Raw genomic sequence first — 23,852 nt, forward strand, 5'->3', positions numbered from 1 at the left:
CTTTTATAGGTAATTCTGTTCTTCACACAGGAAACTAAACGCTGTACATTGCAGATTTCTACATATAAATTTAGTTGTATCCTTGTGTTCTGGTTTTCTGTTGGAGCTGACCTCTCCTTTTCCCAAGCCATTCCTGGGAATCAGCCTTCTGCACAGAGCTCACCTGAACTTTCAGTGTTTTCCAGGAAATCACTTGAACACTTCCTAACTCAGGATGATCACAGCTCAGGGCAAGCTGGCACAAAGGCTTCACCATCTGATAAAAATCCAATGAAAATGTGACTTCAGCAACAGAAAAGAAGTTTTCTGAGAGTTGAGTTCAATACATATATATTAGAACTGTTACAACTTCATTAAATAATTTTGTGCTCAATCTGGATTTTCTGTATTCTTGTTATTTTCTTCAAAATTTCACACTCAGGGCAGTGAGAAACCAACACTATCTGGCTTTTTATACTCTGTGATACAACAACAGCTAGTTCTAGGTTTGCTGAGAACATATGCAAAAGAGACCAGCAAAATTTTATGACCTTTTTGTACAACTGTGAAATAAATAAAAGTATTGTGTTTTATTTATGAGTGCTGCTGCAATACAACATTCTCTTAAAAAACAAGAAACATTTAATTTAATTTCATTCTCCACCCTGTGAATTTAATCAGCAATTAAATAGTACAGATGTGAATTTACAGTGATGAATCAACTGTGGAATTTGAAGTAAATGTCAGCTGGAGTTGATAATGTATCATGTGGGCTTAGTTCTGCCTAATTCCATTAGGAACAATAGGGTAGAAAGCCTTATCGTAAATTATAAACAAACAAAACTATGTCTATTTCCATACAGTCCTCTCAAAACCACTTGTGGAAACGTGTCTAACAATATTCCCTGAAGAGAGACATTCAATAGAGGTAGGAAAGTGACAAATATTTTGTCAAATAGCAGGAATTGCACCACCTGGTTGTTTGCATCTGAACCCTCAAAGGGTCCTGCAGGAACTGACAAGGGCTGCTAAGAGCTGCTGCTGATCCTGACTTCTTCTACCATGGCTCTTCTTCACTGAACTTTCCAGTGCACCAGCTTTTCAGCTCTCCAGTCTGAAGTAGCAAAGGATTGACTGCAGGGTCACTGCAATCCTAAATAACAAACCCCAAAACAAAAATACAAAGGGCAAATGTTTGCTGCTCTTTATTCACTTTATGAATACTGCATACATAGTAGAATAAAACCTCAAACTTGTAGTATCAGTCTCTAATTCTTGGGTCCCTGCTGGAGAATGCCAGGAAGGGTGGGTTTTTTGTTGATTTTTAAAAGGATCTAGCACTATAGTAGCCCATATTACAGATCTTTCTTGCTTCCAAATAAAGAAGTCTAGATAAAAATTCTCATCTTACAGCTCAATTTAAAAAAAGAAAAAAAGGCAAGTGAAAGAACAAATGCCTTTTCTTAACATTTAGTGTTCAGTTCCACAACCAGTTTATATAGACAGAGCTTCATTCCTGAGACCACATGAATGAAGCTCACCATCAGATTTGATGGCAAATACAATTTAATGGGAAATATAAAGCTGCTGTGAAAATGACAAAACTATTTACTTTGCACAATGAACAAAGCCAAAGTTGTTCTACCAGTTGCACAGGCAGTGAAGCATTTGCAGTATGAATTTATATCCATGGAGTCCTTTGACTGGGGGAAATATTTGCATGTGTTACAAAACAACAAGAGTTACAAGATACTCCAATCTACTTCTTATTTAGTATAGAACCACGAATCCAGAAATCTGGGTTTTATGCTGCCACTTAAAGGCAAAAAAACCCCAACTTTCTGGGTTTTGACTATGAACGCTTTTTTTTCCAGTTTTCTAGTGTATACTTACACCCTCTTGCTTGATGCTTTAAAGCTTTGCTTTTAAGGCAGTGTCTTAACTGTATGACTTAAGTAGCTTGCATTCAATTATTTATTTTAATATAATGGTCTACCTTTATCCTTATTTCTGTGATGCTTTTTATAGTATTACTTCATTAAAATGTAATAATAATGAAAAATGTAGGTATTTTAATTTACCTAAGTCTTATAGTAATACTGTTTTCCATCCTATGGAATGATTTCTTTATCCATAGTAAGAGCTGTTGGTGCTACTGTACAGCTGCTGGCATAAATTCAGTTACTGTTTGTTGCATTACCTTTGTGAGAGCCACAGGCAGTTCAGGAGACTTCCATACATAACTTTAAAGGAGCTCACGTGAAGAAGCCTTCTGTTCTGATTACTCTGCTGTAAGAAGAAACTAGTAAAAGACAGAACTGTGGAGTAGGACAGATATGACTGACAAACAAGGAGGTGTAAGTACATCAGCACCAGTGCCCTTGGCCAGTCGAGACACCTAAGGTGACATACATGACCTACCTTCCTTAGGATTGGTTGCTGAGAAACTGGTGAAATTTACCTGCAGTGGGCTATTCTGAAACATAGGTAACCTAAGAGATCAGGAAAAAAATACACAATCAGGATGAGATATTCCAATTACTGAAAAGCAAGTTTGACATTTAGAATACTTGAACTCCACTTGCTTACATGTTCTTAGCAATCTGGGAAAAATTCTGCTATGAAAAAGAATGCAACTACATCAGTTCAGTGGATGGTACAAATAATATGGAAGTAAATTGTGATGCTGCAGTGATTGTTAGCATTAATTCAAATTTCTGTTTTCAAATTAAATTATGAACTGGACACAACTTGGCTTAATTCACTTTTAAGCATTTTCCCTATAATTTCAATGCTAGTCTACCTCATAGTGCAATGTTTTATTATGCATCTGGAAATCACATGTATTTTAAAGAACTGTAAAACAAAAAACAAACACAATCACTCAGAAAGTTGTTTGTTTTAAGGGGTTATTTGTTTCAGGGTTGCAATTTCACTAAAAGGAAGGACTGCTTTAATACCATGTGTACAGAGACATTGTCTCCAATGACACTTAACAAATATAGACTAATAAATTTAAAGAACCAAACATCAGTAGAAGCTAATCTTACAACAGAGACCTGTTCTTTACTACTGAAATTTTCATTTAACTAATTTGCTTTAAAAAAAAATTGGTCCACATACAAAATAAAATGGGTAAAAGCAACTTTAAGTAGAGCAAACACTGTCCTTTTTATTCAGTTCCAGTTGTAGTGGTCTCTTGGTGGTAAATCATAATGTGATATCTCTTCCTCTTCAGGTCCACAATCTAGTGGCAGACCATAATTGTAATCAACTGTTACAACTGGCAATCTTTTACTTTGTTCCATGCTTCTGGTAGTTTCACCCTGAAAAGGCTTTCTTTCATAGTCTACTGAACTATCTTCTTGGTGTATGGATGAAGATGGGTGCATTGTTCTTGAAGAGTATGGTGCAAATCTGTTTTTTCCTCTATTAAATTCCTCTGAGGGATGCATTCTCCTATTGTCTTCAGGACAATGTGGTTGATTACTGCAAGAACAAATATGAACAGTGAAATTCTTAGAAATGAACCAGTTGATTTACTGTTGATGGCCACCACTAGAATTTAACTGTCTAACACTGAAAGAACAATTCAAACCCTTATTCTTGTTTTTAAACCCTGAAATGAAAATCCTCTCTATGGATATTGCAAACTTGTTTGTATTAATTTTCCAATTCCAGTGATTAAAATTACAGCTCTTGACAGTAATTCTACTAGAGGAAGTTTTGTTTCAAGTGCTATTTACAATTAAAATTACCTGTTTACTGAGGATATCTTTACCTAGGGATGTTTTTTCCCAAGTCTGTGTTTTCATTTTTGTGTACAATACGTAACAATAACTCTCTAGTACATAGGCAATAATATACTTAGGAAAATATTTTCATTATTAATTCTTTTGCAATAGAAGGCTTACTGTCCTATAAAATACATATGGTATGTATATATATATATATGCTTCAATTTTCTTTGCTCTCAAATACCTTCCTTCCTTGGTAAAGTAAGTGGTGTATAAAGCCAATTCAAAACAATCTTTAAAATTTTAGAATCTTCTCCCTTACTGAACCATAGATTCACTTAGACTGGAAAGGATCTCTAGAAGTACCTAGGGTCACCTCAAACTAAGTGTCATTAGATGAGTTTGTACAGGGGCTATGTCCGTTCTTAAAGGATGTGAGATGGTGGCTCTGGGCAACCCAGTCCAGTGTCTCACCATCCTGCACAGTAAAAGTCCTTAGCTCTTTGTACACAGTGCTTTAGAGTTAAATACAGCATCTGTGTTTTGCTTTTTTGCTTACTAATATTTGATTTTCATATGTAGTTCAGTAGCTTGAACTGTGCTTGTCATATCAATGATTAGGTCAGCAATTCACACAATAATCACACTCAAAACTCAGTATCAATGGACCACAAATTAATCACATTATTTGCTCAGTGCTCACATCCAAAGGGTTAAGCTGCATTTAAGCAAAAAACTTAACACAGGTTTTTTTACACTGTGCAGTTAATTTGCATTTTTTAGCTGGGAAACAGGGGGAGTAATACTACAAAGGTAAGTCAGAAAACAATGTATGATATCTGATACTTACCTGTAATTTCTGTTAAAGTCATCATTATCAGACCCATAATCCCTGTGAAGTGAAGGAGATGAGGAGAAATGAGGTTCTGGTACATTGTCATGGGAAGAAAAGGACTGACTTCTGTAAATAACCAAAAGAATTGCATGTTAAGAAGACTGCCAACAGTTGTACGATTTGTAAAAAAATACACATCAAATGAAACAATTTGAAATGAAATAATATTTCTTCTTTTAATAAAGATTACTTAAAATTTTAATAAAAACTATAATAACTGTATTAATTTAATACCTCAAAATCATATGCTTCACTGTAATAACATCATCTGTTTTAGCTGTTTAATGGAACAAATTAAATCAAACTTAACTAGTCCAATAAATCTGAAATACATTCTGCAATACTGAAAGTGTTTTGAAATATGTCAGAACCCAGTAAGTTTACTAATAAGTGATATATGTATTTGTGAGAATATAATGCAAGTTCTGGAGCAAATGTCTCACACATTATTAACTCATGGAATAAACAAAGGCAAATCAAACTTCCTTGTAGCATTCCTGTTTATCTGTGTTTGAGTGAGGGCATAAATATAATTTCATACCCTCTTCCATCCAGAGGACTTCTTTTTAAGTATAAGTTTCTGTACAAAATAACATGGGACAAGAGTTTTGTTTCAAGATGACTAAAAGGTAAAGGAAACACAAATTTTAAAGAAGCACAACCTTCTAATTAAGGAGACACTGGCTTTTGAAGGTGCAACACACCAGTTTACATCAAACCCTTCCCTAAGTCAAAACAAGAAAAGTTAATGAACTGATCATTTATATATTACAAGGATGGCTGATTCTAAAGTATTTTTTAAAATACTTAATTTGAAATTTAAGTTAAAACACTTTTATTCTCTAATTCTGTTCTTACAGCTCAAGGATGCTTTACCTGTCTGAACACCATTCATGTGGCAAGTCATTGTGACCTGGATGATCATGGAAAGGCCTTGGCCTTCTTCCATGCCCTTTATTACCATAATCAAAATCTTTTGATTGAGTCTGTTCCTGTAAGCCATCGTAAGGCTGAGGGTCATGAAAAGGTCTGCACCTTTGTCCAGGACCTTTATTATCATAATCTTTCAATTGCATCTCTGTTTTTAAGTCATTGCGAGGCTGGTGATCATTAAAAGGTCTCGACCTCTGCCCACGACCCCTCTTAACAAATTCAAAATCTCCCAGTTGCCTCTGTGTCTGCAAGTCATGTGACTCGTAGTCATGGAAGGCTCTTAGTCTTTGGCCAGGACCTCTACTGGCAGAATCCAATTCTTTTAACTGCGTTTGAGTCTGAAATTCATCACGAGATTGGTGGTCATGGAACAGTTTTCGCCTCTGGCCACGGCCCCTGCCACCAAAATCAAACTCCTTCGACTGCCTGTCTTCCTGCAAATCATTCGGAGATGGATGGTCAGGGAAAGATCTCTGCCTTTGTTCCCGGCCTCTGTTGAAATCAAAAGATTGTCTGTCTGCTTGAAAATCATCATGAAACTGGTGCCCATGAAAAGGTCTCACACTCTGTCCATGTCCCTTGTTACCGAAGTCTAGGTCCTTCAGTTGTGTGTCTTCTTGATAATCATCATAAAACTGGTGATCAGAAAAAGCTCTTTGTCTTTGTTCTGGTCCCCTATTGTAGTCCCAATTTCTCATCTGCACTGATGCTCTTAATTCATCCTGAGTTTGATGGTCATGAAATGGTCTTCGTCTTTGTCCAGGCCCCTTATTAATGAAGTCAAAATCTCGCAACTGCATCTGTCCTTGCAAATCATTGTAAGAGTGGGAGTGGTCATCATAAATTCTTAATCTTTTCCCAGACCTGTTAAGAAGTATTGAATATCATACTTAAAAGTGCTACAAGTCATTAGTGAAAACAATTCTTTTGTAACCAAGAATTTACATGAAAGACATTGCAAAAATGAAGGTATCAAAATTACTAATAATCCAAACTGTATGTAAGATTATAAAACCTTCAGTACTAAAGCAGAAGCTGTGACAAACATTCAATTGTAATTCTACAGTACTTGTTAAACAGGCAAAATCAGTGATTCAGAATGAATTAAAAATAACTGCAGATTTTTGTAGAATAATGAAGGACAGCAAAGTAAAACTGAATTTTCCCAAGTGAGTTAATTACTTACAGACTTCTAACAACATACATTCCTTTTATTACCCTTATCCTGTCACTGTTTTGTCAATTTCTGTAAATACATTTTAAATGAGTAGGCTATATTAATAAAATCTCTCTTGGGTATCTACAGTATTTTCAATAAGAAACAATTCTTTCCCTTGTGTTTTTTTTTAATTTTTTTTTCGGTTGGTTGTTTTTTGTTTTGTTTTCAATTCCATTTTTCAGCCTATTACCCCTGAAAATCTTCATTAGGGAACCGCTCTACAGATCCTTCTATGGCATGTGGTGGTGGGATAATATCTTCATCTGCATCCCATACATCCATTCCAAGGTTACTAAGAGGGAAAAAAAAATCTCACATAAGCTTCCTTTTTAAAGCATACTATTGACAGAGAAAAAAACCCACTCCCATAAAATTCTTCAGTTTTGAATGACAGAAATTTTATGTCAAGTAAAACTTACATTCAACTTAGAAAATATTAATCTTGTAAATTTGCTTTAAAAATCTGACATGAGTCCAACCTAATCCTGCACAGACCATGAAACAACAACAGGAGCAAAACAAAGGACCTTAAATTAATCTAAAAAGAAACAAATCATTCTGGTATTAATTTTAAAATCAATTTACTGCTACAAGGCATCATCGGCACCAATACCTTAGGAAGACGTAAAGGTTGGCTGTTCTTAGAAGATGATAAGCATAACATTCTTAAACGTCAGAAATACAACTACTAGGAACAGAAAGGGCAAGAACAATGTTCCACTTCCCATATTTTTTTATTCTTAAAACTGCTCTATTTTTTTTAATATCTTGTTCTACAGTGGCAACAACAGCAGGCAGATCACAGAACTTACATCTTTGCAGTGGCTCCTTTCAGCTTCTGAGAGAATACAGGTTCAATACACTTGTCACAGTATGATAAAAGCAGAACAATGTTCAGTAGTAGTTGTCAGATTTAAAATGATCTTTTGAACCATATACATTCAAAAGATTAACAAAGTACACTGCACTTCATGTTATTCATCTGAGAATACACAAACAACTACACATGTATTTTGCATCTACGTGTAGTTTCATATTAAAGGCTTAAGAGAGAAATAATTTTGGCTTAGGACTGGAAGTGAACTTTTAAAAATGCCAGGAGACGTATTGGAAAATCTTAAGCATAAGACATGAAGCTTTTGTTTACCTTCGCATCGGCTGTGTCCTGAGATCTGTGAGATACACGAGGCCATCCATGCGATGACCTCTGGCATCGCCAAAAGCTAAAGAAAAGAAAGTAAAGCCTAATGAAATGTGGTCAAACTGAGCCATGAAAATGTCAAACACAAGTTTCTGTTCCCCATTGTCTTGGGGTGACTGTATGATGCCTGTATCCCCAAATCATCTGTTAGGTTGGTGTTGAATATTAAATTCTGCAGCTTTAAGATTGGTTCCAGGAGTGAAGGGCAGGGAGAGAAGAAGTGCAGAATTGGTTATCAGAGATTGCACTGGCTCCCCCACATTTCTGCTCACAGACTTTGCTGTCTGCAGTGGACAGCAGGAGAGAGCTCTCTTTTGCTTTTTGGTTAGTTTTTTTCTAACCAATTGAGGCAAAATAGTTCCCTGGACTGTGTTTTTCCTCCTTTTTCTTGGAATTGTCCAAACCTGCTCTGCACTGAAAACCCAGAGGAGCAGCAGGAGCTCACACCTGTGTCCCACCAGGCCTGACCTGGGCTGTGACATTTCCCAGCACCGGAGGGACTGGGAACAGCCTGAGTGAGCCGTGCTGCAACCCACAGAAGGGACTCTGCTGAATCTGTCATCTCTTCGGAGTGGTAAGAGGTTTTGCTGTTTAGTATTGCTCATTTTTATGCTGGGAAGTGTTTTGCCTGTTAAATAAACAGGGGGTTTTTTCCACTTCTCTCAGAGGAAATATTTTTCCCTGAACCAATTGCGAGAGGGACTGCTTAAATCTGTTTCCCAGAGGGACCCCATTCAGAGGTTTCCTCCCAGATTTGCCCTAAACCAGGACACCCATGAAATGCTGAAGTTTAAACAATTCTAACTTGGCATTAAATATTTCAGTAAGCTGGCATCATTGCAGCATTTAAAAAAAAAAAAACCTGAAACTAGCAGTGGTAGCAAACTATGACTGAAAATTCTTTCAAGTTAAAAAAAAAAAAAGGCAGCTAAAACATACTCCTATGCTGTCAATTTGCTATTGCTCAAGTCATGCCTGGAATAGAATCAACAGTCAGCTATAAAATCTTCTATATAAGCCAGCACATGAAATTACTGAAAAGATACTAAAACAGAATTGTAGTATTTGAATTTTTAGTAATTGTGAAGTACAACCCAACATGTGCCTTAGTTCAAACTATACACCTACCCTGAATTGCTGCCTCTGGATCCCAGCCTTCAACGTCTATAAGATACCTGAAGAAAAATATGACTATGTTATTGTCCTAAAGGGAATACAGAGTAATGTAAGGATGTGACTTTTTGTGAAGAATGATTTCTGCTTTTATACAGCCTTACCTACATATAAGGTAGCCAGTTCTATTAATTCCATTAGTACAGTGCACTCCAATGAGTTTCTCTATCAAAAAAGGAAAGACTCTTTAATAGTTCAAAAAGTGAAATTAATAGAAAGCTAGCACAATACAAAAAAAAATCTCTGCTTTTCTAACAGAGTAATGATAAATAATGCTTGCTATTTACAAATTCTACTGTCATGCCTGTAAAACAAGAGCCACATGCAGACAGGACACATGGCCTCTCCATGCTGGATCTCTAGCAGCTGTTAGCTCACTACTTCCAAACCTGTGATGGCCGAGATTGACCCAGCAGAATGTAGGAAAAAAGAAAGAGTGATGGCAGGTAAAGCACCCAACCTCAGCCACTGCAGTAATGGGAGAAAAAGAATAAAATATGGGTTTGAAAGCAAATCTCAACAAGTAAATGTAGAACTGAGGAACTTAACTTATACATAATTCACCCAAAAGTACGAAATTCTTAGGAGTATAAAATACATGGAGAAAAAAAGGACCAGTAATCTCTACAGAATTTTTTCTTTTAAAAAAAGATTATACTAATTGGCCAAAGGCTAAAAAGCAGAATAACTTACTATTGCTAGGGTGTTTCAAATGAGAGACTTCTAACAGAAATAGGGAAATTCTAATATGATCATGCAAGGCACTGGTAAAATCCCATCCAGACTATTTATATTCATATAGAAATGTAATAAAAAATAAATAAGTTCAATATATATAGAAAGGCAGCCCTTTCTATGATGGTTATAAAAGAAGGAAGCTTGCCTCAGTCTGTAAAACCAAATCTGAGATACTGAATGTAATAGTAGGGACAGAGAAGAATAATACTTAAAGGGCAAAGCTGGTATAAGAATAAATGTATAACTGATTAAGAGTTTTAGGCTAGATTTTAGAAGAAAAATTATCATCATCAGAAGAACAAAGTTTTGGCAGAGGCAGTACTGATAGGTGGTCTTTGAAACAGGACATTGATAAACTTTTGAATGACATAAAACATAACTGAGACAAAACGTGTTTGCCACAGATCACAACAGTCAAATTGCCACCCAAGTTCATTACAAGTTGATGTCCTAACAACTCAAACACTAAAAATGTCCCACCTTCTCAGGAAGTAGTTGTACAAAGAATCCTGAGATATTTTAGGGATTATCTAGAACAGAGGCCGAATTTCGAGGAGCAAAGTTCTCTCAAGTCAGAAGTCACATAAGCTCTGCCAAAATGCCCTTATGAGCTGTAACTGCAGGTCAACATGCAGTAACGAATCACTAATTGATTCTCTCAAGTTCAGATTCAGATACAGACTATTCTTTGTCACACAGAAAAGCACACTAGATCCAAACCGAAAGAAAACTAATAATCACCAGCTAATTTCCTTAAGCCAAAAAAGAGTAAAGGAAGAATGTACAAACTAACTTCCTGAGCAAGGAAAAAGGCTTTTTCTTACACTTTTTCATTTTCCCAGTAGTTCTAATTCAGGCTCTCATACCTGAAATTTAGGTCAGAACTTTTTCACAAAACAGTTGATTACTCACAGCAAGACCCTGGTTATGCTTTGCAGTAAAATCACTTGGGCAGTTAATATCTCTACTTTCTCAAAGAGAATGCCCAAGGAACCACAGCAAATATCATGAAAGAATGGTCCACCATTATTGGATAAACAAACAGACAAAATCTGCCTACAAAGAATCACTACCAAAAGAAGTGAGAAGTTTAAAACTACAAACACACTGTGGCAAAATACATACTAATTTATTTTCACAAAAAGCACCTTATCCAATCTCAGCAAGAACTGTCCTGTTGCATAGACACTGAAACAGCAGCACAGCCACACCGTGGAAACACTGACACTGGGTCTGTAATCAAATTTTCAAGAATGTTCAGATCTGAGAGCAATAATGGAGACTCACAAGTAAAAAAACTACTACATCAGACAAAATGGACTGAAGCTGCTCATACAGATCAGTGCCCAGTGCCATCACAGACCCAGTGCTATTTAAAACATCCATCAAGGGCTGGCAGCTAAAACACTCAGCTGATGGCAAACAATTTGGGTCAGACAGAGGAAGGCCTTGCACTTACTTTGACACAACACAAATGTAACACTATTAGGAAAGGTATTTAAGTTACCAGTCATTTTTGAAAAGAACATGTTTTGATTTAAAAAGAGATACATAGAGGTTTGCATAATGGATCTTATTATGATAATAAAGCAGAAAGTGCTGTAGAAAGCCCAAGATCCTGGTATCACAAATTTTATTCAATATTGAAATTAGTAAATGACACAGTTAGTACTGAAATAAAACTTTGGTGAGGTTTTTTTTTACATCATAGGATGCTGATATTTACCATTTCCTGCATTTTCCCAAAGGAATTTTCTGACCCACTTTTTGAACTGTAGGATAGTGGCATTATCGGGGACTTCAAGTCCAACAGTATAAAGTTTCTTATACTGCACACTTTTAGGTAAATCCTAACAACAAAAGAAAAACGCAAATGGTAAATGAGAAACCTTAAGCAGTATATAACATAATGACAGTGTAAACCAGTTGTTCAAATCCTGAACAGAAACTGAAAGCAATCTTGACACAATTGTATAGAGATGCACTCTCAGAAACTACCAGTAACATTTCCACATTAAAGACCATCTTAGACAAAGAACAGTTCCTACAGAAGATTTATTTATCCCTGCTAATAAGGCTGCACATTAACTAAGGGAGCAGATTCTTGGCATTCCATTCTAACACGTTTTACAATTATTAGCAGTATTTGTCCCTCCTACCCACAATCATGTACACACCCACAAATTCACTCCCTTAATGCCTAGACCCCATGTGCATTCAAAGATTTGCATTCTGCCAATAACATTGCCATTTATTCTCCTTTTCATTAGGAGGCTGATTTATCACAATTTTTTGAACCATACAGGTAAAAACTTTTAAACTGATAAAGTAGTTTAAAAATGTACACCTTTTTAGTGGATTCCACTGAGGATCAGTAAAAAGAACCACTTAGGAATAAATGAGAGTATCTTCAGGATACAGGGTATAACTCTTCTGCACTTTTTGTGCAGTGCCTGGCACTGAAGTCTTCATCCATTACTGAATGAATGAGTTACCAAAACACTAATAAGCCATAAATGCAACTAGCTGAGAGAATGAGCTATTTCCTCTGTGATAAAACATTTATTTTCTATTGGAGACTTGAAATTAGTCTAGATGGCTTGTCTATTCCAATTCAAGGTAAGGAAATGTGTCAACACTTTCAAACAAAAGCTGCAGTAACTATTTTACATTTTTTTTAGGCTTGTGTTACCTTAACTTCATAGTATCGTGTGGTATATGTTAAATCAATAATTAATCCAAGCTCCACATTTAGGGCCTTCATTGCAGCAATTAAATCTTTTGGTGTAAATTTCTGGGTTGGGGTAAGCCTCTGGTTAATTGCCTACAAAGAAAATGGAAAAAAAATATTTTCTTTTTACGATCTAATAACAAGACATTTGTAATATTCAGCTGTTTTAATTAGCACTAGGAAACATCAATATTTAGAAGAGAGTGTTTAATTATCAGTACCACATCCATGTATTATACAGGTAAGAGGAACAAAAAAGAAAGAAAAATTCATGTATTCCTATTTAGATGAAAATGCAAGACAATGTGAGCATTTCTGCTTGTACAATATTAGCAAACATTATTAAAATTAACTCTGATAGATACAAAGAGTCTGAAAAATGCAGCATATATATATATACACACTGATTTTTATGTAACTAAATACACACTAAAAAGCAAAACACTACAATCTACTTCCCCCAAACAAATTTTGTCCTTCACAGTAACTCAAAACTAAAAGTGTATTTCACATAAAGCATAAGAAATTGTGATACAAGAGTTCATTTCTAAAGGTTTAACTTTCTTGCCACAAATGTTGTGCAGACGTTCTTATCCCTCCTTCATCTCTTGACAGAGTGTACTTACATGTCATTTAGCACTGGGAAATATTAAATAAGACTAAATATCGTGACTAAGAAAGCTGTGTGTTGGTGGATAATGAATAATTCATTTCATTTGACAAACAGTGAGAAAAATGTTTACTCACCCTACTGTAGCTGTGTTTTTTGAAATGTGTTCTTCACTTTAGGTATGAAAATGCCTCATATACTCAAGACTGGATTTTCTCTGAACAGTGCACTTGTCCATTGTGAGAGCCTTTTGACACAGGCTCAGCCAGAACCAATAAAGACAGTGGCAAAAGATGCAGCAGCCTCAACCACCTGTCAGTTCCTTTGTCAACAAGAAATTCAAGCAGACTGAACTCAGAACTATTGGAAAGGAAGGCAGCCACAGACCACATATTTCTTAGAACCACAGATGCTATAGGGTAACTAACCATTCCTTGTTTTGACTGTACAGATTATAATGTAAAATGCTAGCAAGAACTTGTCTCGAGTCTGGAAACAGAGACAGGAAACCAAAGTCAAGAATAAACAGCAGGGCAGCCGTAGCAAAGCTGGTATGTGATTAGGAAGCTTGAGCTGAAAGGAGGAGGATAGAAAGGATATAATAAAGTATTCAGTCCTAGGTATTTCAGACACCAGTGCACCACTGAAAAAAGCAGAGGTTGTAGAAGTTTAAACAAAATGAAATGAGTTAGTTATGTCACTGCTACTCAGCAGTGACTCTTAGTAGAATCTGAAACTGAACAACTTTGAGGTGACAAAGGTGAATCTGCAAAAGGTCTGTGGTAGAACATGAAAGAATTTTTACTATATGACATGACACAAGCTGAGGAGGAATGTAATTTACAAAAATAAGATATCTACAAACATACTGATTGAGTAGACAGTTAAATGTGTTATGAAATACTGTTTTGAAAGGCTTGCTGGAATTTTCTGATAAACTCCTGCTGAGTATTCAGTAGTTTAGGTGTTTAATAGGGCTTTGAGAATATGAGAAATCCGAACCAATTCTAAAAACCTTCCTAATCGCATGGGAAAGAACTTGCCCAGTTCTTACTGTGCTACAATATTACTGTTATAATGGTGATGTGAAAGGAAGGACAGAAAATCCTTCCAAGTAAACACATGACCTTTATTGAACAGCACATCTTCTAAGACAACAACCCTGTATCTTCAAATACTGAAAATATATGTTGTCTTCCTTTGGACGAAATCACCAATCATCAATTTCCTAATACATAGCAAAGAAGCAAACTGCTGCATATTTAAGAGGTCTGTTCCACCAATTTAATATATAATAGGACTTCCAACAAACTATAACCAATCAGGTCTTCAGCATTTTCACACAGATTTACTGACTACCTCTGCAAAGACATCACAGTCTAGCCAGTTACACATTTTATGTGCATTCTGCCACAAACTCCATGACCTTCAAGCACATGGTCTCTGGCAGACTTGTCATTTCTCTGTATTGCATAGTTGAGACTGAATAAACTGAAGGGACAGAAATGTTACAGATTTTGCATCCTTGGGTACCAGACTTTATGTCTGGCCAAGACAACTTCCCAGAGCAGAGCTCTATGCCCCAGTGAGATCAGTAGACAGGAAATGAGTAACATGCTGATGTGGAGTGGTCCTTGTAGCAAGAGCAACGAAGCCAATTATAACTGTACTGGATTTTATATTCACAGCTTGATTTTTTGACTGGCAGTCTTGGTGGAAAATCACACGACTGCTGTACAATCCATCCACGTCTTGGAGAACCTGTCACGTTAAGCATGAGATCCCTGGTGTCCAAGGAACCAAACCATCATCCTAAAGCTGTAAAAGCAGCTGCAGGAAGCAAAGCCTGCATTTCACTTCAGTCATTCCAAATAAAACTGAACTGAATGGTGACTGAAAACATAATGGGTAATAACATACCCAAAGAACCAAAATTTTTGTATATGAATACTAGAGAGCAATCTGTGGACAAAAGCTTAGACACAACATTTCCCTTTAACTGCTACAGTTATGTCAGGCTACTGTACTTTCTTTAAAAGTGCTCAGAAACTTTTATTTCCTCTGTATCTAAAGCAAGGACTTGTAAAAGTTAATTTAAGCAGCACTTGTCTTATTTGCCCTTCTGTATAAATTAACACTAATTTGCCTTATGCCTCCAAAAAGGCATAGGCACTAAAGAACTGAACGGTCTCAACAAGACAACCTCCACATATTTTAGAATCAAAGAATTTAAAGATTTAACTCAGTGTTAAAAGCTTAGGATGGCACTTAATGTTAGTAAGATTCTAAAGGAAATACTAATAAAAGTACTTCTAAATTAATTAATTAGTAAAATAGAAGAACTCTATGAAGACTTCTTTTTTAGCTATAATACATTCCACTAGAACACTGAAGCTTTTTGCTTGTGAAATTGCCAATCTGAATCTATAATTTTCGAAGTTCTGCAGTGGCTGGCATCCTTCAATGAGTGCTTGATTTCCATAAAATTATACTTTGTCTTACACTGCCTAGATTGTTATTCGTATCGTGAGCTCTTCCATATGATTTTCTTAAAACAGTCATGAAAAGATATTTAATAAGATTATTAATTTAGGCCACTTAATAGTGATCAAAAGAATTATACTTATTGATTTAGAAGCTTGATTATTTTTAAAAGATAAATAAAAAGAGTAACATCAAATATAAAGAAAAATAAGGAAAAATACAGAAAATTATATTTTAAAAGCCAGATGGCTGAAAGGCCTAAATCTGAATACATTCTTTTTAAAAAAGCTTTCTTGAAATTTTCATGTTTAGTTATGCTATTCTTCATTACTTTTGCAGTTTATCAAATACAGCCAATTTGCAGTTATTTTCATACATACCCCTTTTAAAGGTACTTTGAATGCAATAAATCTTGTTCCTGGTATAGGCTGTCCAACTGGTGTCAAACTCCGCCATCTGTAAGGAAAGAAATATTAATTTTTAAATATCTTCAAGCTGCATGATTCAACAGAAGACACCTGCAGCTCAAAGCACATAAAAATTGCTGTTATCATACAGTAGAATTAAGTCCTGAAATCTGCAATTATTCCATGAAGCAGTTTCAAAGTATCACCAGGACATTTGAAAAGACTTTTTCTTTCCTTCTTCTTCAACTCCCAAGAAATTCCTCTCCTCAAAACGGCAGGATAACATTCACAAACAAGTAACACCAGTATAAAGCAAAGCAGATCTGTAAGGTTCAACAGGCAAAAATGTATTGTTGTAGTTGCTGGACATTTTTGAACTTGACTAAATCAAACACCTTAAAGTTGCAACAAGCACACTTGAATCAGTTAATTGACAATGAAGTGCAAAGTTTACTTTCATTAACAATACAAATCATCTGTATTTTCCAAAAATGTTTCCTTTGTAATATGCTTCTTTTTCAAGGAAACACTCTTGATTGAAATTTCTCTCACCATTTTGAAAAATACAGAGGATATTCCATCACACCAAAACTCACCACAAATCATCAGTAAGAAGACTTGAGTGTTACAACACTCAATTCCAAAATCACAAAGAACTGGTATGTACAAGTTCTATGTTGTACTGAAAATGCTCTTGATACATAATTTTTCAGAGGTTTCAATTTTTAAAAAAGGATGAAAAGCATTATCTGAAGAAGAAAACAAGTTAGTCAGCAGATCAATTTTACCTTCAAAGAGGTAACTTACTAAATTTAGAACTGTTATTTCTTCTTCTGCAAGTGCAAATTATCTCTATAACCTAAAAATGTGCAGCTAGATGATCTAAAATCTACACAGGCTTTTTGCATTTTTGGCCAATACCTCAACTATTAAAATACAAAACATTTCCACTAGATTCTTTTAAGACTGGCATCTATTCCCTTGCAATTTTCTGAATTAATGCCTAAATTAATCTCTCCCTTTGAAGGGAGCATCCAACAGATTCTAGATTCCTTTCTAATGTTCATAAAACTACATCATTTAATGAAATAAACTGAATACTAAATTTTAAAATATTCTAACCACTGAGTACTTTCTTCAAAATTCCCATATCAGACCATAAAAAACCTAGAAGTTGGCTGAAAAAAAATCTCAATGAAATATCTATAATTATTTTTCTCATAGTATATAAATAACAACATCACCATTCAGAGATGCTTGGAAGTAACAAAGGAAACACAAAGCAGAGTGACCAACGTGTATTTGATATTAAGCAATTATGTGACAATCTCCTACAGCCATGTCTTTAGCACCAACTTCTCTCTGTAATCTCCATCACGAGGCAAAGAACAGATCAAGCTCACAGTGCAGACATACACGTGCTTAGTTTAATGGACAACAAATAAAGCAACAAAGCATTAATAACAACTCATCATTAGGAAGCCTGTTGCCAACAGCTGGTCTGTAGAAGACAGATACAAGGTGAGAAAGTGGAAGGGCAAGCTAGAGATGAGATCACTGAGAGCTGTTTCAAATAAAACCTTTTACTAAATTCTAAATTTTTTTGCAGGATTAAGTCTTCCTAAGTGAATTTTCACATTTGTAAACTCGGGAGTCTGGTAGCTCTATGCTTGCTGTCAAGTATGAAAACAAAAATCTGAGACTATGTCCCATCTACTCCTATTGAAGAGATGTAAATTGTACATGACTCAATTAAGATCAGAAATTCAGTGCTGTTTTAACCTGCTTCCTCTTGGAAATCTGTGAGTGGAAATAAACCAGAATTATATATAGGAGCATTTAGAAGGCAAAAAGAAAGTATCAAAAAAGAGCTTTAAAATCTTATTTTCTTTAATTAACAATGTAAAAAAGGCTTAGTAAAAATTCTGAAGTTTTTTCATATTAGGGGATTTACAGAACAATACCCCAGGATTACTCAGTTTGTTGTCAGACCTTAATAAACTTGGGGTTTTATTCTCTTGTATTTAAAGCCATTTAAATCCTCCTAGAAAAAAATCTGCACAATCAGCAAGAAACTGAAAAGCTGCTGACAGTTCTATGGTAGAAAATGAGCAGAAGGCACTTTTCATCAAAAATATAAAGGATATGTGTTCCATGTTATCTTTAAAATGAAATTTCAGCATACTGCTGCAGAACTAAAAATAAAACCAGCAGATTGAAATTAACCAAAGATTAGCTGAGGAAATAAATTCACATTTGTTCTGTTGTCAACAAAGGAACGTGGTTGGGAATTAAAAATGGCTGGACTAAAGAAAGCCAAACTCTTACAGAACAAGTATAGATAAAGGCAGAAATGATCAAAGATGAGCTGCAGGTGGTCACATAAACAGGAATTACAGGAGAAAAGACTTAACTAAGCATTTCAGCAAGTTTGAATGAGACTTGTGACATATGATTTGTATCCTGCTTGAACGTGAGTGGAAGGAAGAAAGGCAGGAGTCAGAGGTGTTATCACAGGACTTGGCACCATCATCCCTGTACCAGTGACTAAGAGCTACAGAGGCTTCAATGAAAAACAAGCTGGACATGAAGAAACTGATTATGGATTACATCCAGCTGCATATTTTATCTGCTTTGGTTTTAAAGTTTTAATAGCGCCAGGTATGGAACAAATGGGTTTTTTCATAATTTATTTTAACATTAATATTGTTAAGGTCATATGGAAGCTTTAATTTCCAGTAAAATTTTCTGTTTTAGAATTGATTCATTGTAAGGTTTACTTTAACAACTACTGAAATACTGCCACCTCTAGCAAGATCATTTAGAAAATACTACTTGGAACCTCTTTTCGTTTTTTTTGGCTACTGATACTGCATGATATACATGCAGCCTGACTTTCCAAGTGACTTCCATACCACTATAGACACCAGATTCAAAATTGATGACAGAGAACATGTTTACAAATGAAATGTCATCCTTCTCTCTCACTCACTGTTGAACATGCACAATCCATTATGCCACAGTATTTAATATTCCTGTCTAAATGAAAATGCTGATGCTTTAAGTCTGGACAAGAAAAATTCAGTTAAAGAAGCACATTTATAGCACATATGCAAAAATAATTCAGCTTTGCCCTTCTAACAAAAAGATCCTACTCAGTATTTTTTACACTATTCAAGGGAAACATGCCAGAAGGTGACATTTCTGCAGATGCTCTTCAGAACCGAACTGGAGTTTATGTAATTATACCCACAGCAGGATTTTGGATGCTGAAGCACAAATGAGTATAAATCTATAAAAACATCATAGCATTTTATGACTTGTTATGCAGCTTGGACTGTCTGGTTCTCCACTCAAACATCATAGTGTACAATTACTGAAGGATAAAACCATTTCAGACACTGTGAAGAATCAGAACTTGACTCCATGTGGAAACTGCAGCGCAAGGGGTCGCTTGAACCCCTCTTTTACACTTTTGTCTCATTTTGCTACAAAATTACTTCACCAGCGCTACTCTGTAGGCTTGAGACTGCAATGGACATTACACCAACCATAGTTCTGCTCCAAGACATTACTGGTAAAAAAGATAAATACCTTTCTTTATCATAGAATGGCTTGGGTTGTAATAAGCCTTAAACATCATCTAGTTCCAACTCTCCTGCCACAGGCAGGGACACCTTCCATTAGACCAGGTTGCTCAAAGACCAACTGAACCAGCCTTGAAAACACTGGCAGGGAAGGGCACCCAGAACTTCTCTGGGCAACCCACTCCTGTGCATCACCATCCTTACAGTGAAAAATTTCTTCCTTACATCTGATGTAAACCTCTTCCATTTTAAAGTCATTACCTGTTGTCCTTAAAAAAGGTTCACTGTTTCTTGTTTAGTTGCACTATTCCTACCCACCTTAACTGAAACCTCCAATTTATTGTATTGCTTGAATTAGCATAATGAAATTTGGATTAAAAGTGTTAAGAATTGAGGCACTAACAGGAAGTCAGTCTTAAAAGATGTTGGTATGTAGTGTCACTTTCCTCATCTCTTGCAGTACCATTAAACCAAAAGAGTTACTGCTAGACTATTGCTATTACAACATGGTGATTGAGGTTGTACTGCCGCAGTCTGCACCGTCTGGACTTGTCCCTGTGCTCCAGGGTACCACAGTCTCACTTCTGCCAACACTGGTTTCTGGGGCCAGTAAATTGCATGTGCAGGATCACCTAGACTCAAATTAGTTTCCATAAGTCCCTTCCAGGGTTCACTTCTATGTCTTCCCGGCTTACTGAATTGACAGTGAAGAACAACCTGCTGTGCTAGCACAAGGGTGACATCCACATCCTGCTGCATGAGACTGAGGGACTGATAAGGCCTTCAACTTCTTTACTGCCAAACCCCTGTTACTGTGGATGGCTAGCTTCATTTCCTAGCAGTATAAAAACTACCTAGAGAAGTTGAAAGCACTTCAGTATCAGGCACTTTGTCAGAAGTTAATACTAACTTTATAACCAAATATTTGACAGTAGCTGTTTCTCCCCATGAAAGATATTAGTTTCCAATTGTAGAAGTCAAAAGTACAGTCCACTGATTATTCCATACTTAGGAAATCCATGTAACCTGAAAGTTTCTCTAGCTCAAATTCGGGGGGGGGGATACGAATGGAGAAATGAGCACCTAATTCTCAAACTTTTAGTTGCAATTTCCAAGGATGAAGAAAACACGGACAATTAAATTGTTTTCAGATTTCTGAATCACTGCTTAAAAAACCCACTTTAGCTCACTTTTATCCAATGTGTAACTGAAGTTTCATCGAAATTTTGAGAAAACAGCTTGTCTTAAAGTTTATTCTACTTTTAATACCTGAGTTTGTCAGCCATGAAAAAAATTCAGCTTCTTTATTTTTTAAATTCTGTTCATCTTTTGTTTCTATTTACTGCTTTTAGACCAGCAAATATTACAGGAACACGTGTTTTTTGTATTTTATTGCTCCTCCTAAGACTGCTCTTAATGAGACTTAACCCTCACCCTGAAACCGGCATAATGTAATGCTTTCCTCAAATAATATAAACTTCAAGTTATTGCCCCATTACAGTGTGCCCTTGTATTTCAGCATATCCTCCTATCCAAAAAGTCTGTGTTGATGTGATCAAGAACACATGGGTTAAAACTCTTGACTTGGACTTCTCTTTTGTGCTTTATTAGAGCTGAAGAATAGAACCGTATCTGTTTTAAATGACGTCATTCTGTGGTCCACATTTGCACTCCAAATCAAGTCACCAGAAAGCCTGCCTAGTGCATTTGGGTTAATTTGGGATTATTTTTGCTGATACATTTCTGTCGTCCTCTTGTTAGAAACAAAAACACAGGATGTTTCTGGATCTGAAGTCACAAAAATGTTCCTTGATCTTATGCATGCAACCACCTGCTCCCATCTTATCAACTCTTCTGCCATTGCTAGCAGCAAACACGTGAGTACTGAGGAGTATGGACTTACTCTCCCATTTCCCCAGTAAACATACACTTGGAGGCAAAAAGATTAGGAAGAAGGAATTGTGTGTGGCCGACGAAGGAGAAGTGCTCACAGACAGGTTGGAGCATTATACTCACCTGGGGGATGAATAGCTTCGCTGTTCCTGTCTTGGAGAAGATACCTACCTTACCTGTCTGTAGGTGGTGAAGACGCTTGAGGCAAGAAAGCGCCTGGGGCTGTCAGTGCCCCTCTCTGTGGGATGCCCGCTCCTGCCTCTTGCTTAGTGTGAAGGATACTTACCCATCAGGGATAGTATTCTTCTTTACCATGCTGAAAGCAGGAGCAGGCAGAGCAGGAGGCAGCGGTGAAAGTGGGCACTGCAGCAAAGGAGAGAGAACCGCGCGGTTAACACGGTGCTAATCTCTTTCTCCATCAGTGGGCCTTTGCACAGGGCTGAGTCTCAAATAAAACAAACCAAGCAGCCAGATGGGGCTTGAAGTTCTGCACCTTGTAAGCTAACCTATTCCTCGACTACTACAGCATGACAAGAGGGAAAGATAACTCACCTCTCCTCTCCAGGTGATCACAAGAGAGAGGAGAGGCGGCAGGTTTCTCTCTAACTCTGGCAGCAGCGCTGCGGACACGAAGATCTTCCTGGCAGTCCCTTCTGTCCCACTCCTGCGGCTCGGAGCCGTCTATTCCGCCCTTGCACTCCCAGTTAGAACCCGTCTCAACGAGAAGAACCTCCAGGCAGCTGCAAGAGGCGAGGCCGGCACCTCAGCAATGGAAGGACCATCGCCTGCTCCCCCCCAGCCCAGACGGGTCCGATCCCTCTGGACGCCGGGCGCCCGCCGACCTTGGGGAGCCGCGGGAGGGGGGAGCGGCCCCCATGTTCCCGCTGCACGGATGACGCTGATGAGGCTGCCCCTCACAACAGCGTGTCACCGGGGCAGGACGGGCTGCGGGGCCGGCCCGGGGCTCCACAGCGGCTGAGCTCGGGGCAGGGACAAAGAGACCGGGGCGGGGGAGGTCGCGGCCCGGCTGCGGGGGGCGGGCAGGTGGCTGTCGAGGGAGGCGGGCGGGCTGTGAGGGGAAGGGCGCGGGCTGCAGACGGTGACAGGGAAGAGCCCGTGCGGCGGCGGGGCGGGGCGGGGAGGAGCGGGGCTGCGGGCGGCCCGTACCCGGACAGGATTTCCCTGGCGGAGGAAGGAAAGGCTGGTGCGACACAGAACCTTCCCGAAAGGGCCGCGACTGCGCCTGCGCGGCGGCGGCTGCGGGCGGGGCGGGGCGGGGCGGGGAGCGGAGCGCGGGGAGCGCGGCCAATGGGGAGAGGGGCGGCGGCGGCTCCGCGCGTGCGCGGGGCGGGAGCGCGGCCGCGGAGTTCTTCTCCGGCTGGAGGTTTGGAAATTGAGCGGATCCGCTAGGCAGGGATGTGCAAGTGATGTAGATTTAAAAGCCGACTAATCGTCTCTCCTGCTTGAGCCGGTCTATTTTTGTTTTAAAAGCTACTGAAATTCATTATTGCCGTGTACTCCTGCACGCTGCTCTGAGTTGGTGTCAGTGGAGGCAGCCAGGATGATTGTCAGTGCTAGAAGCACCTTCTGAAAAGTTAAACCAGGATTACAACTGTTATAAATTAGAGACAAAAGTCTCGATATTCAGCAAAATTTAGATTGCTTTATTTGATATAGAAGGAGCAAGCAGCGCGCTGGGGAACGCGAGGGGTCACCGCCCACTCCACGCTCCACCGAACCTTGGCTTGCAGCCTCTTCTTATACTGTGGGTTCTCGTTGTAATCAATAATTTTGGGGGTTTTTTTACTGTCATAATTTTGCCAGGTAAACATTGGTGGTCGAATAAACATCCTTACACAAATTCACAAAGCCTTTGGGTGATAATCAGTCACAGATAGCCACCAGAGAAGTTCTGGAAGTTTGGTCCTTGAGATAGGCAGCATTGATCAGACAAAGGCAGGAAAGGCTATTGGGAAGTCTGATTTTGCAAGCTGGTAGCCGATACAACTTATTTGGAAAACATAACATAATGTAACATAATACAATATAATATAACAAGGTGATTTTAAACAGAATTATTTTATCATATCATTTTCTTTATTTAGTGTTCATGCTTCACTTCAGAGCTTAGTATTTTGGTTTATACAAACCCCAATGCTTTTGTGATTAACACGAATCTTTTATAAATTATCACACGACTGTTGTCATCTTGGTCGTCATAATTTGTATGTTAGTACATTTTTATTTCTACTTGGTACATTATCA

General features: G+C 37.6%; 1 protein-coding gene across 5 annotated transcripts; it reads right to left on the reverse strand.

The window, feature by feature from the left end:
* Window positions 1–1,169: 1,169 nt before the first annotated feature.
* Window positions 1,170–22,838, reverse strand: LOC106852647 (uncharacterized). Of its 5 annotated transcripts, none has more exons than XM_014875415.2 (13): window positions 22,755–22,838; window positions 22,140–22,327; window positions 21,874–21,950; window positions 16,081–16,156; window positions 12,568–12,699; window positions 11,602–11,725; window positions 9,242–9,302; window positions 9,093–9,139; window positions 7,911–7,986; window positions 6,954–7,055; window positions 5,488–6,408; window positions 4,567–4,677; window positions 1,170–3,468 (listed from the first exon to the last, which is right to left on the reverse strand). In XM_014875415.2, exons 3-13 carry the CDS (start codon window positions 21,900–21,902, stop codon window positions 3,156–3,158), a joined length of 1,992 nt encoding a protein of 663 aa, XP_014730901.2. In that variant the 5' UTR covers window positions 21,903–21,950; window positions 22,140–22,327; window positions 22,755–22,838; the 3' UTR covers window positions 1,170–3,155. The 5 variants fall into 5 exon arrangements, with proteins under 5 accessions (XP_014730901.2, XP_088025278.1, XP_088025276.1 ...); XM_088169151.1 differs by having other exon boundaries at window positions 3,132–3,468; window positions 4,567–4,608; XM_088169152.1 differs by lacking the exon at window positions 21,874–21,950.
* Between the last annotated feature and the right edge of the window lie 1,014 nt (window positions 22,839–23,852).

The sequence above is a fragment of the Sturnus vulgaris genome, chromosome 8 (genome assembly GCF_052056855.1).
Source record: "Sturnus vulgaris isolate bStuVul1 chromosome 8, bStuVul1.hap1, whole genome shotgun sequence".
Taxonomy (NCBI): domain Eukaryota; kingdom Metazoa; phylum Chordata; class Aves; order Passeriformes; family Sturnidae; genus Sturnus; species Sturnus vulgaris.

Coding starts and splice junctions, on each gene's coding strand:
- LOC106852647 (XM_014875415.2), bottom strand. CDS start 21,902: ATGGTAAAGAAGAATACTATCCCTGATGG. Junction 16,157..21,873: donor AAGAATACTATCCCTGATGG/GTAAGTATCCTT, acceptor CTTTCCTTACAG/ATGGCGGAGTTTGACACCAG. Junction 7,056..7,910: donor AGGACACAGCCGATGCGAAG/GTAAACAAAAGC, acceptor TTTCCCTCTTAG/TAACCTTGGAATGGATGTAT.